Genomic DNA, 15,229 nt, shown 5'->3' with positions numbered 1-15,229 from the left:
TGAATAATCTTCTTTCGCAAATATATTAGAGAATTACTAATTATTTTTACTATCTATACATTTACACCTAATTTTCTGATTACATTCCTAATATCTACAAGTTTTATAATTTATGAGCTCATATTTTGCATTTCTTTAAATCTTGATTTATTTTAATAATTTTAAGAAAATCTCCAGGTATTGTTTATTGCTTAATAATTAACAAAATATGCTACAGAAAATGTAGCAAAGCAATTGAATTTTTAATAGGATTTTTTTCTTGGACCTCTTTGATTTATCTCGCGACAAATCTTATTGTATATTATCGAGCATTATTTTTCATTCGAAAATACCGATAATGAAATCTGACATAATTGGCTGCTAACGGAAATAGTTAATGTCACAAATAAAAACTGAAAACAATTTAGTCAACGATTGGCTTTCAAGTTTACGAATCTCTCTGCAATTTTTTGCATTTCTTCGCAATAATTTATTGAATAATCTTCTTTCGCAAATATATTAGAGAATTACTAATTATTTTTACTAGCTATACATTTACACCTAATTTTCTGATTACATTCCTAATATCTACAAGTTTTATAATTTATGAGCTCATATTTTGCATTTCTTTAAATCTTGATTTATTTTAATAATTTTAAGAAAATCTCCAGGTATTGTTTATTGCTTAATAATTAACAAAATATGCTACAGAAAATGTAGCAAAGCAATTGAATTTTTAATAGGATTTTTTTCTTGGAGCTCTTTGATTTATCTCGCGACAAATCTTATTGTATATTATCGAGCATTATTTTTCATTCGAAAATACCGATAATGAAATCTGACATAATTGGCTGCTAACGGAAATAGTTAATGTCACAACTGGAAACAATCTAGTCAACAATTAGCTTTCAAGTTTAAGAATCTCTCTGCAATTTTTTGCATTTCTTCGCAATAATTTATTGAATAATCTTCTTTCGCAAATATATTAGAGAATTACTAATTATTTTTACTATCTATACATTTACACCTAATTTTCTGATTACATTCCTAATATCTACAAGTTTTATAATTTATGAGCTCATATTTTGCATTTCTTTAAATCTTGATTTATTTTAATAATTTTAAGAAAATCTCCAGGTATTGTTTATTGCTTAATAATTAACAAAATATGCTACAGAAAATGTAGCAAAGCAATTGAATTTTTAATAGGATTTTTTTCTTGGACCTCTTTGATTTATCTCGCGACAAATCTTATTGTATATTATCGAGCATTATTTTTCATTCGAAAATACCGATAATGAAATCTGACATAATTGGCTGCTAACGGAAATAGTTAATGTCACAAATGGAAACTGAAAACAATCTAGTCAACGATTGGCTTTCAAGTTTAAGAATCTCTCTGCAATTTTTTGCATTTCTTCGCAATAATTTATTGAATAATCTTCTTTCGCAAATATATTAAAGAATTACTAATTATTTTTACTATCTATATATTGACACCTAATTTTCTAATCACATTCCTAATATCTACAAGTTTTATAATTTATGTCCTCTATATTTTGCGTTTCTTTAGATCTTATAATAACTTTTATCGCGTAAAATAGAACCTCATTTCCTCTCAATTTAATGCGTAAATTGTAGATTTCACAATTAAGTTTCAATATAATATTTTTTAGATACTTATTGTGTCTTTTTACGTCACCAAAACAAATTTATCAAATATCCTTTATTGTACAAGGTACAAGCCTAACAAAAATTCAGCTTTAAATCATATTTTTCTTTAATCAAAATATTTTCTATATTCAAAAAGACAAAAGAGCACATGATCAGAATCAGCCGAGTAATCAAAAAATTACATGTAAATCCATACTGTATAATTAACACTCTATATTCACAAAAAAAAAGATTATTTAACAAATTGTTCCGAGAAAATCGCGTAGAAATTCTCAAGCTTGATTATTGCATTTAACTCGTAAAATTTGAGACATTTTTATTGTTTTAGTCACATGTTTAACTCTTATATTTGTATGAAAACAATTGTCAAATGCAATATGCGCACGTAATATATACAATTAACAATAAGAAAAATTATAAAAATAATATTTCCCTTTGATGTCACATATAGTAATATCCCGCATTAAATATTAACTATAACACTTCACCCTATTCGTAAGCACTGTAAACTTTTTTTTACATGTGCACTTTACGGCTGATGCCACTTCAATCAGGTACGATATTTTTTCTGTGCAAAAAAGATCCCGTACACAGAAGGCCGCGTATTAATAAGAGGAAGCGTCTAATGGACTTCCGCTGCGTTGTTCTTTATTTTCTATAGTATATACGGCGTTTGTAAATAACATCATGGCGTAATGGGCCGTGTAATGTGGCGGCATTTATTCGGCTCGTTGAAGATCGCTTTATTCACGGTTGGATCAAAAGATCTACCGGCGGCTGCGCTACCAGATTTTACGATGTCCTGTGTGATGGAAATTTGATCACTATCAGCATTATGATTAATAGCGACAACTTCCCTTTCCACGTTTCAGGATTCGCTTTGACAATTGATAATGCGGGAATTTTGTAAAAGCAGACAGAACAGTAAAAATAATCAAAGACTTGACATCAAAAAGAATTTGAAGTGTAAAAAAAAATTGTAGGATTATATAAAATAAATTTCTTCTAAATATAATAATATTTCGTACTTTCATTCCGAGAAAAAATATAAAAAAGATTATTTCATACTCTTTTTTTATAAGCTATTAATATTACATACAGTTATTAATATTAGTTTACATAGAGTTTCAGAATTTAAAATAAACATAAGATTATTTTTGTTCATTAAATGTCTTCCTTACATAAAAATAATGTTAAAAATATTGGATTCTTTTACCTCTTTTATGTCAAGTCTTTGAATTAAAATAATAATGACATAGAAATCATGTATTTAGGATTAATTTATCACATCAAATTTTTCAATTAATAATTTTCAAACCGCAAAGTTTACGATCAGCAATAATCTAATCAAAAACATTACACTGACGTTTGCAAAGATGACAGTTTACAGCAAATAAGCGCTGTGAAACAAACCTCATTCAACTCAATCATTGTCGACATGCGTAATAAAACTCCGAATTAATCCAATTGTCTTGCAACGTAATTGAATTGCGTAAGAAGCGAAAAATCGATAACCGCCCTGATAGGCAAGTACAGTCTCGGGCAAACGATTGGCAATCATTCTGTTGGTACGTGCAAACAAGCAACCCCGCGAGATTCGACGCGATGAGTGTAATCGGGAAGTACGGATTGTCTGAACGAATGATGATTCCTCGCTTTCTCGTTCTACTCGCGGCGCGATACAGCGCGTTGAACGGCCTCGCCGCGCCGCGAGAGGTGAACAGCCTCCATTGTGGAAGCCGCTTGATTCCCGCTTAAGTAGATATGATTGAGGACCGCAGTGGGGACGATCAATGAGCTACTAAGTATAGCCGGCCCGTGTGCCCGGGAGACGTTCAATCAACTCGCGCGCAACACGGGTCGCTCGTCTACTCCGAAACGCTTCAATCTGATCGCGAAACTTCCAGATATGCAATGCAGAAGCTTGCAGCAATGTCACGATCCGCTATTTATTCTCCTTCTTATCCCATGATCGCGTTACGAAAAATGCCATCAGCCGCGATCGAGTGAAATAGGAAAGTTGCCAAAAGTGAAAAAAAAAGAATATGCACGTTTACAAATATTGCAAATAAAATCATAATAAATATTTATAGGAAGACATATTATTAAATGAATAGCTTCATATTATTATTAATTTGACGTAAAGTATAATCGATGATATTTCTTTTAACAAATAATATAAATTTTAATAGATAAATATTAAATTTTTCAAGACAATAATTCTTAACAGGATTTTATATATTTCATAAAAAAGATAATTTTTTATATGAGTAGCTCATAGCGCGATCAATGAACTAATAACACAATCAGTGGACAATGAAAGAAAAATGTTTAAACATCGAATCGCTACAGCATTCTTTTCGCGAGAAGAAAAAACGTAAGAATGGTCGGTCATTCATTAAGTGCATCTTAATAGCGAATCCCATAAAATTTACTAGCTTTCACATACCTCTGACGACATCGAGCAATAAAATTCCACGATGGAGCGCGAGAAACAATAAAGTGGGCGAACTAAGTTGTATCTTCAGTAGTTTCTCTTCAGAGTATAATAATCCCACGCGAAAAAAACAACATTACATCGATATCAGCTGATCGTTAACACCTATTTATATTTCATGCTATTTCTCGCTTTCGCGTGAGAACCTTTGACTCTAAATCACGTCGCAAAAAGCGCATTGCTCAGCTACTATAATTATCGTTACTGCAAAAGTATATTTTAACGAAATTGAACTCATTTAGCTAATTGATAAAACTCATTTTAGCTAATTTATAAAATGTTAATCATCAAACAAAATTGATTTTTTAGCTAAATATTTTAAATCATAAACGTAGATAACAAACGATGCAAAGTAGGTCAATATAATATCCTTGTTATAAAAAATATTGTCTTCTCTGAGAAAACAATATTGTCTTCAATTTATTATTAATTTCACATTATTATTAATAATTTCCGAAATATCATCGTTTTTAAAATAATTTCTTTCACATTTTTATATAATTTGAATAGCATTCAAGATATGTAAAAAGAAAAAATTTAAATGAAGACATTGATTATCATCATTAAATGAAATTTCGAAATGTTTTTAACATCTTCGTAATATTTTCTCAGAGATATTAAATATAATATACAACAGTATTTCTCGTACATTATTTCTACATTATACTTTTACATTATATTCGTAAGAAAACGTAGAGGAATTAGACATTGAACATAGTGAGAAAGGATCGGGTATTCTAGTGTTAAGAATAGAAGCCAGGAACCGGCTTCGCTACTCTTGTTCATCGTTTTTTTCTGCCAGCAAAGAATATGCATTGCGGTTATTGCCGTTGTTAAAGTCGATGATTTTCTTAGGTCGGTTGCGACAACACTAAGATAACTCGCCGCATTCTTCCTGCTCATGTCTTGTCGACTGTCTGAGAATTAACCGCCGCGATACGAGATCGGTTCTTGTGAATCTCACGGAACTCACGCGTTCAAAGAATTTCCGCGAGTCGCGAATTTTTCCGTCTAGACTGAGAAAACTGCGCGTATCATGGATACTACCGTAGACTTAATTGAGCATCGAAAGAGAAATATCCGCGAATGAAAACAATTTCCAGAGACTCGTATACGTCGAATTGCGAGGCAGAGAACGCTCATCACGATAAGGTCGTCGAACTTACAGAAGGATGTGAAAATGTGAGAGTTTCCCAATAATCTCTTAACATCAATCTCTGGTATTGTAGAAATTGCGGACCCCCAGTAAATTCGCTGTTGCAAATTAAATTCAGTGAAAGAAACTATTTTATTAAGGACGATCAATTTTCTCAGAAAATCCAAGGGGGTAGTAAATTTTTCCCTTTACTTCCACGGCCTTCGCGCCGAGGTCGAAGAAGGCTAAATCGAATGCATTCCGCGCTGTCACGCGGCGTAACTCATCCCGACGGTATTCTCCTCTCTTACCCTCGCGTAGGTATTGGCTTTTATATCCAACAACGGGCAGATTATGGCATTGCGGCATGCCGACAAAACGGGGCGCGAAAACGAGTGGGTCGCGCCGACGAGATCGAGCTGCCGTCAATGAGATATCCTCATGCTAATGAACACGACAACCGGCGCAAAGTCATGTCCGATCGTATAGCGTGATGTGCCATAAGTGTAATCATGTCGACTATGCAGGTTACGAAACGATGACAATAAAACGGCCGTTCCAGACGGGAATAAGAATAACGACCGGTTCTTCGCACTTGATCATCGGATGCCAAAATAGAGATAAGGAAATACAGATAGAATTATTGATTCTATACCGTTATTACTCACTGTTACGACTATCTTAATTCATCTTTATTTATTTACATGTTTCGTGTATCATATCTGTATAGGAAAGAATAATAATCTCTCTCATCTCCTGACTCGGCAATCGAAAAACCTTCAACTAAAGCGAAAGAGCAAATATATTAAAATCGATAGTTTTAATTTATTACGTTTATATTTTTTATTTCTCTTGTTTAAAAAAAAAATATATTTTATTCGTATTTATTGACACAGAATTCAGAGCATTTATAACGAGTTCTAAATTAACTTGTTTTGATTCAAATAACTTATCTTGTAAAATAATCTTGAAATTCGCATGATTAAGTTTTATTGTAAAATTTTAATATTTTCACAGTGTTAAATTGTTCGATATTAATTTATTTACACTTTCAAAATTTAATTTGAACAATTAAATTGCGAAAAATTGATTATTCGGTAAATGTTTTTGAAAAAAATTGTTCGATAAATGTATTTCGATTCCTCACAGCTGACTTTTTTTTATTCGACGGTTTGTCTGTTTGCTCTCAACGCTGTAGAAAAATCGCCGCTTTGTTGCCGTATGTCATTAGCACGAATACTTATTGACGAGTTCGTTACTCCGTTCATTCCTGTCGGAGCAGGTCGCTCGCCTCTTGCACCGCGAACATAAACATCGCTGACACACGTCCGGCACACTAGCCGCAGAAAAGTCAGGAAACGTGTTCGAGCATATATACCGAAGCTGCCAATTGCAAGCTGTAACGGACGCGCGATTCGGTCGTAATAGTTCGCAACGGTCCGTGGTATTTGCGGTTCGCCGTACCTGCGTGTATATGGAGGGACTTAGGAAGCCGCGAACTAAAAAATAATTGTTACGATGATTACGCGCGTTTTGCGCGAGTCATTTCTACAACGACGAGCATAATCGACATTAACGTGGTATTGTAACATAATATTCTCGTTTTCTGCCCCATAAAGACAGGAAGAAATCTTGATCATTCAGAATACTCAACTCATTCAATGACCATTTTAATAGAATAATTAACAATATGAGAAGAATTATCTTCTTTATAACATAAGATTTCTTATAAAATCATGTTTCGACTAAGTTCTTTGTACTTTATCATTTAAACTATTAATCATCGAGGTTTTGACTTCACAGATTAAATGAATAATATATATATTTATTAAATTAATATATAAATATATTATTAATATATTATGTATATTATTAATATATTAGTAATATTAATTTTTTAAATTTGTTATTTTCGTAAAAGAGTTAATATTTATTAAGAAAAAAAACTGAATTTTTATTATAAATTGCTGCTACCAATCATGGCTGAAGTGATTTGAAGGTTTCATGTTCATATACCTTCCTACATTTTATTCGTAAATAATATGTAGAACTATTCTATTTTTTGGGGTGGGTTATTTGTTAAATCACGTAGTGTTTTAAATTTTTAAATCACAGTTTAAGTCACATGTTTATATCTAAACTAATTGTAAAACAATAGATACGGCTTTAAACAATAATTTGCATATGACAAACGAGAGAACAAGATAGATTTATAATTGAGAACAAATTTAGAAGTAAAGAAATTGAGAAATCCGCTTGTAAGACGACACAAATTACTTGGTACTGTGTAAAATATTACACAACGGAGCGACGCGAATACTGTAGTCCTTACTTTTATGTCGACGCCGCCGACGTGGCGACGTTTCGGATAAAGGCTCTTGACTTTGCAAACCTGTCGGCGCGGTAGTTACCAAAGAGGCGCGCCGAGACGAGCGTGGGAGGACACGAAAGGAGATCGACAAGAAGAGCCACGAGAGACTTTAAAGTCCGGTCCGGCTCGGCCCATCCGGGCCCGCGAGTGATTCGTTTGGCGACGTCCACGACGAAAGATCGAGTGACAAGCGAACGCGCCGACAATTTGCATACTCGTCCGTTACAATTACGCCTGTGTCGCCGACGCGAGAGTCATCGCTCGTTAACGATGCCCTGGAGAGACGGATTAAACCCGGATTGTGACACGTGACTTGAAAATTTATTGCACCGAAAGAGAGAAAGAGAGATTTAAGCTGCAGAGAAGCTGCATTGATTTGTCTGACGCGATTTTAGAGTAAAGAAATATTAAATTTAAAGACTGATTAATAACTGTTAAAGACCAAAAAAAAAAGTAAAATAAAATGCATTAGATTTTACGGCTCTAGTTCGAATAAATTAAAATGAAAAGACGATTATGGTAGAGTAAAAACATAAATAAATTTTTTTCCAATTCAAAATATATTTCCCGAGTTTCACAGTTATCTGTCAATTAAAAAATTAATCTTATTAAATAATAATTGAAATTTTTTAAAATAAATTAAAAATAAATTTTGCAAATAAAGAGAATCAACATTTGTTTTCAAAACCTAATTAATTATGTCCATTTGTATAAGTTACGGAATAAATTATGAAGAAATTAACATAGAAGGCTTTGTTAAACACACGTTGCGGGGCTTTTCGGTATTTTATTGAGCAGGAAATATTTCCATCATAAATTTTGTCGCAGCTTCAAAGCTATAAAGGCGCATATTCGCATGTTACGCGAGCACATGCATATCGGAATATAACATCACTACTAGTACAGCGATTCTATTCACACGCACTTGTGAGTCTCGCTGCAGAAATTTTTCACACCGGTACAAACGAAGTGCAAGCATGCCGATTCGGTGCCACAAGCATTCGGATTCTTCAACAGACGGCATGACATGAAGTAGCCACTTTACAAGGTACACCGCCTACGCCGTACTTCGACCAGAATTTCAAGTTCGGCTTGCCACGCGAGTTTAGTTGTCCGTAAATCATCCACGTACACAGATGCGTCTGTGCATAAGAGGATTCATCGAATGCGAGCAACTAAACGTGCTGGCTTGGCAGAAATCATTCGCGAATTTTCATAAACCGCATACGCTCCATAGACATTAATCCCGGAAATAAAACTTAACGTTGTATCCACGATTTCTACTCTCGTAAATTCTTCCCCAACTATATTCATTAATAAATTTATATATTACGAATAATTTAACTTTTTAAATAAAGATATTATTTATAAGAAAAATATTTTCGATTTTAAAAAAAGGCAGAATTAAATCATTATTTAAATCATTGTTTAAAGGCAACTAAAATCGGATTGATGTTAAAGATCATGTAAAATAGAGATTCGAAGATTAAAATCATTACTCACCGAATCCCATCCGCACCTCCTCTTCGTCGTCACTGTCGATATGCTTGATTCCTGCCACTTCGAAGCTCTTCGCGAATTGTTCCTTCCGCGAGACGGACACAGAGGAAGAACAGTCACAGTTATCTTCGCCACAGCCGCAGTCGTCGCCGGCGCATCTACATCCTAACAGCGGATCGTCCGTGTCTATGTTCCTACACGCCGGACAAGGAAACGTCATATCGTCGAGCGAGACCCTCTCGATTTTTCTCTCGACGGTGACAAGCAGACTGCCTATGTACGCCGGCAGATCCTCGTCACTGACGTCACCGGGACCACCTACGATCCGTAATCTGTCCTCGAGATCCTTCGGCGAATCATTAGCGCCGTTGCTGTCTTGCCACAGAATGCTCTCTTCAAATTGCAACGGGCTCTTCAGATCTTTCGGCGCGATCGATCTGCTGCGCGTTTCGCACCTGCTGCTCTCCTTCCATTTCTCCATCACTATAGTGGAGACGACGTTGGCGTATCGTTTCACTTTGACGCGGCTCTCGTCGCCGCCAGTGGGACTAGAGTAGTTCTTGGAATGCACCCTGCGACTCGAATCTCGATTAAGTTCGCCGTCAAGGTCGTCCTTCCAAGCATCAACGCTGGATGCGGACTTGGACTTCATCACCGTGTTAGCGCGACCGTATTTGCTGATCGTGCGATTCTCACGACAAGTTTGGTGCTCAAGCCTGTCGATCGATCTGGCCTCCTCCCGGCGATGTTCAGCGCTGCTGATCTCGCGTGTCCTCGGACGCGCATCTTCGCGCGATCTTCGCCGCGGACGACCGGTCTTCATCGCGTTAGAGGATTGCGCCCCGCCGAGATTCGCGCCCGCGGTACTTGCTGACGAGCTCGGCTGACCCTTGTTCGTCAACTCCCGCCAGTCCATGAACTCGTCCTCACGATCCCAACCCAAGATACCCGGAGCCCTCATCGACGTAGTTCGCCAGACTACTGCTATCTGCGAACAATAGCATATAGCTTTGTTCTTAACTCTCTTGCACTTTTACCATCCGCTTAAGTTACGTAAAGATTAACACACCAAGAAATTTTCGACTCTAAATTCCTTCAAATTTTAATTTAAAATTCATTTTTCCCCATAATAAAAATGTTAAAATAATAATAGTTTCCGACAGTTTAAACTACTGATAATAAAAGATTTTTTAACTACGCTAACTAAACAGAATTATGAATAAGTAAAAAGAATTTAGCTGTAACTTATTGTCGCGGTAAAATCGGCTTGCTCGGCACAATTCTAGGAACAGGAAAACGTTATAAACGTATTAACGTGACAATGTCGCCTCGGCGTTCTCAAAGAGATATGTCTTTTATTACCTGAGAGGGAGGCTTAAACGGGCATCTAATACCGCACGTCCCATTACGCGTCTCTATCCGTGTACACGATGACTAGTACAATATTTATGCCGAGGATTCGTCGTAACGATCACTCGGAAGGAACGCTAGGAATTCTGGTCGAGTCTTCGACTCGGTCATTAAGACGAAGTTGTCATTCTCTCGCGGCGGTACCTGCCAGGACATCCTCTGGCACGATCCTTTCGCGACGACCAGGAAGGAGAGAGAGAAAAAAAAGGAACGAAAAAGGATGTGACTCACCTCAACGGTATTTTGCTCGGCGGCTTTACCGGCAATCTTAACGCCGCTGACCGACGAGGTAGTTGCAGTTGTAGTTGCAGCAGACACGCTGCGTACGCAGAGGTAACATTCCCCGAGACGTAGCGCGGACGCCTCGAGCTCACCCAGATGCAGGATCAGACCGCTGCCGCCTAACGTTAGAGGCCAGCCCTCTGGCACCACCACCTCGTTCCCCTGCAATCAGATAAATGGATCGTGTTAGTATTTCATTTCTTAATCAACTTTATGGATGCTTTCGCGCTAAACATCGTAATTTTCGTATATGGATGGAGTCTCTTAAGCTCTTCCGCACACGTGGTTTTTATCGAATATTCTACGCGTAATATTTTCTTTTTTTTTCACAAATAAGAAAAAAAAGCAAAATACAATTGAAGGTAAAAAGAAAGCACGTAGCAGAAAATGCAGTGCGAATTAAGCTAATTAGAATCTTCGTGCATAAATTGCGGATGAAAGTGAAAAGAATTACGACACAACGCACGTTAATAATGCTAATTGCCAGAATAATTCACCCTGTACGGATACACCCTAAATTAAGAGTACGTGCAGTCAGCCAGTGACTGTCCCTTCTGCCTTTCTCTGCTAAAGAAGGTGCGGAATATTCCGCGCGGAATGTGTTAATGTCGGAGATTGTGCATCTCAAAATGCATACTTTTGTTAAGATGTTACAACATAGTCACACTAACTCCACGTTGAATAGTTACACAGTTAAATCATGTACTTATAAATATTTGAAAATGTGATTTTTAATAAAAAATAACATCGCATTTATTATAATAAAATAAGCTGAGATATAAGATATTAAATTTTATTTTTATCCAAGATTATTAATTACAATTAGTTTGATTTTATTAGAACACAAAATACGTATATTGTAATCATATTTATCGTGCAAAATAAAAAATGAACCGAGGAGTGATCTTTGCTGTAACGATGTAACACGTAACACATTCGCAAATACATAACTGTCGGCAATATCGGAAGCGTTATCACGATTTATTCCTAGGCCACCTCGATACATTGTAGCGTTTAATTTAATATCCAGCCTCACGGCTCGTATCTTCTCATCTTCGAAGGAGAGGAGATCGTCGAAGGTGCAAGACTCTCTCGAGACTTGCACCTTGCAATAACGCCTACATATGTCGGCTCGTGACTATGTGGCTCGTGTAAGTAATTAGATGGTAGGATAGCGCAAATAAAGGGCGCTAAACAAATGCACACCGTATACTTCGTGTTCGTAATTAAAAGCACGTAGCAAATGAAACTCGTTCGATCGTCCGCGATTTTCATTATCGAGGTTGAAAAGATGCGTGATTGCATTCCACAACAAAATAAAACTTTACCAAATAGAGTTAGTCAATTGGAATATTTGACGACGAATCTCATCTGTTCATCAATGCAAAACTAATTAACTCGCGACAAAGTAATACTAATAGTGACGTTGATGGCGTAATTTAGAAAATTTAAAGGCATTCTCATTTAGACAGTTTTATATACTCGTATTTGACTTTTATGTAAAAAATATATAATGCTTAATTTTTTATATTTATTAGATATGATATAACACAAAATTGCTTTAACTTTTTTGTTTTATATATTTATTAATTCACAGAAACAATTTTTGGCTTTAAAATACGATATGTATAAATTATTTTTTTATTCAAAAAAAAAATTCTTTTGATTAATTTAAGGTATATTTTTTCTGAAATCTTTACTGTTGATTTCTGACAAGTAAAGCAATTGATAAAATAGCATTTCATAAAAAAAAATTACGAGGCTTTCTTTGTAGATAAGTTATGATCTACATATTTTTGTCTGCGATTTTTTATTTCAAGCATAAAATAATAGAGATACAACAAAAAATGTTTCCTTGCATACATTCTGCAAACCGAATGCATATCTCTGAAAAATATACATAGATGTGTATTAGGCTTTACACATAATATCACATAGAGTAAAATTCAAACAAGAGGAAAACGGATCAATAGCAATTTAACACAAAGCGGATAAGAAGCACTAAGTCTAGTTGTAGAAACTTCTACACCTGGCATTGATTCTTCCATTTCATTAAAGCGGACATGCACGTGTCGCGTGCTACGTGTCGTTGCGTGTTCATCGAACTGCAATGTGCAAGAATACGAGGTAACACGAACTGCCCCGGTTACTAGGTATCCTCAATTATAAAAAGAACATGCATGCAAGTAGGTTTATTATTAAACTAAAAAACTTTTCCAAAACATATAGCAAATAAAAATGCAAGAATAAATCGAGTCGCGCTCTGACAAATCGCGTGAAATAAACTTTATTACGATCCATCGGTGCATTCAAATGTCACGCGACAGATTGTATGGTATGTCTTGGCACAAGTTGTCAGCTGTTCGCAGTGTCAGTAATACTCTGAATAAGTGAAGCCGTTGTTTTCAAAGGAACGTCGCCAAATAAATTATTGAATCACGTAATGAAATGCAAAATAGATCGTAAGACTAGATAAAATAGCGACGAAACTCAAGGAGGCAAACATAATACACGAGGGGAAAGTGCGATATCGCGAAATTTCATCGAGCGTCTAGTATCACATTGTCAAACAGTCTAAGACCAATCAGTGCTAAGGTAACAATGAGAGAGAGAATACAAAGCCAGTCTTGTCTTGAGCATGACGACAGAACGGACGTTTATGATGCGCGCGATAAGGAAACCGGAGGCCTTCTTGCCTGTCAACCATGTGTCTCATTAGCGGTATAAAATGTCGCGCGGGAAATGTATCTAGCGCCGAAACTAAGCGACTTTCACTGCGTGATTTACCGACATACATACTGTCTCCTTGATTTAATTCGCGCGGCTGGATCTTATGTTCTGCACGCGGAAAATCCATGCATTCAGCGATCGACGCAAAACGGGAGATTCCGACGAGAACGTAAATCAGAGCTTATCGCCGCGAAATTCACGTTAGACCGTTAAATTTCATCGCTCTCAATATTACCGATGTTATTATCATTCGTATTTCAGACGCATGCTGAAAAGTTTATTGATCACCCTTGCAGGCATCGCAAATCGTCGCGTAATAATTTTAACTTTATCAACGATTTTACGTGACGTGATTGCGTTCTCCGTTACATGCGGAGGACGATCGCGCATTGATATATACTACTAGTATCTTGAGACTAGTTTGACAGCTGCGTCATAAGAGATATTTCGATATTTATATTAGAATTATTTTTTTTTATTGACAGTAAGCGTCAGATGCAAAGGAAAAGAGAGAGTATTAAATCGTACTTTTTCTACTTTAAAAAAAAAAGGTATAAATACATTTGAGAAAATAAGAAGCTATTTATTATTTATATTAAAATAAAATATAGATCCTGAAATTATACTTAAAAATAAAGAAAACGTATTTTAATTATGTGAATTAAAAAATATGTATATACATATACACTGAAAAAAAATTTGTTAACTAAATCTTTCAATTAAATATTATTTTGTTAATTGAACATATAGAAGTATTTAAATTAAATATAACATATTAAATCTAACAAAATGTATATTTGACTTAAATACAAATATATGTTCAATTAACAAAATAGTAATTTAGTTGAAAAGGTTTAGTCAAATTAACAAATTTTTTTTCAGTGTACACTTACATTTTTTAATTCTTAAATCGCATATATATCGGACTTAAAAATGATTTCTATTTTTTATCCTATTTGATAAGAATGGTTTGGTTTCTAAATTGATTGTACGCGGTATCATCCGTAAATGAATTAGCTCGTTAATGCGTTCGCACGGCGAGAGCAACGCATAGTTAAACACATCGTTCCCCGATATCCGCTTGATCTAAGAAAAGAATCCGTAATAGACGATTAACGAGGGAGAGCAATAAAAAGAGAGAAAGGAGAGACGAAGCGGCGGCTGCTGTACCGGATGCTGTCCAAGTGACAGACACGTGCACGCGACTGACGAGGGCTCATTAATCGCTGGCCGTACTACTGCGGCGTACGCATCGACGCGTCTGTATCACTCGATCCACACGAGCGAAACTCGAACGAGTAACACGCGCGGAAGTAGCGGAGCGGGTACATCGAAACATACATTTCGCGACGGCCCGATCTGATGAAAGTCCGGTAAGACTGATTGCGATCTGGCTGCCGCGAGGAAGCGAGAGCAAGAGGGAAAGAAAAAAAAGAGATATATATATATATATTCACGAACTTGTTCCATGGGACCCGGTTAAAAAACGCGCACGCGTCTCACCGACCGCCCGTGGTAAACATGCTGTGTGCGCGATCAAATTAATCGGCATGACATCGTTACTTCTCCGAGTCGGACGTCTTTCACTCTGAGCTCCGGAGCAGTCTCTCTCGCGATCCGAATGGGGGAAATAAGTCTTAACCATGATATC

The 15,229-nt window shown here is 35.9% G+C and overlaps 2 protein-coding genes across 6 annotated transcripts in view; one reads left to right on the top strand and one right to left on the bottom strand.

The window, feature by feature from the left end:
* Positions 1-15,229, bottom strand: part of LOC145933172 (puratrophin-1) — a 322,624-nt gene that overhangs the window by 131,831 nt on the left and 175,564 nt on the right. For all 5 annotated transcript variants that reach the window (XM_083032711.1, XM_083032712.1, XM_083032713.1 and 2 more), the window contains 2 exons: positions 10,798-11,010; positions 9,160-10,144 (listed from right to left, as the gene is read on the bottom strand). In XM_083032711.1, coding sequence (XP_082888837.1) covers positions 9,160-10,144; positions 10,798-11,010 — 1,198 coding nt within the window. The remainder of the gene's footprint in view (positions 1-9,159; positions 10,145-10,797; positions 11,011-15,229) is intronic.
* LOC145933177 (protein G12-like) overlaps positions 1-15,229 on the top strand; it is an 84,140-nt gene that overhangs the window by 3,415 nt on the left and 65,496 nt on the right. The gene's annotated exons all lie outside the window — the stretch shown is intronic.

The sequence above is a fragment of the Prenolepis imparis genome, unplaced genomic scaffold (assembly GCF_030444845.1).
Source record: "Prenolepis imparis isolate NDT839.2.m4 unplaced genomic scaffold, iyPreImpa1.0 SCAF_2, whole genome shotgun sequence".
Taxonomy (NCBI): domain Eukaryota; kingdom Metazoa; phylum Arthropoda; class Insecta; order Hymenoptera; family Formicidae; genus Prenolepis; species Prenolepis imparis.
This window is presented reverse-complemented; position numbering and strand designations above follow the sequence as displayed.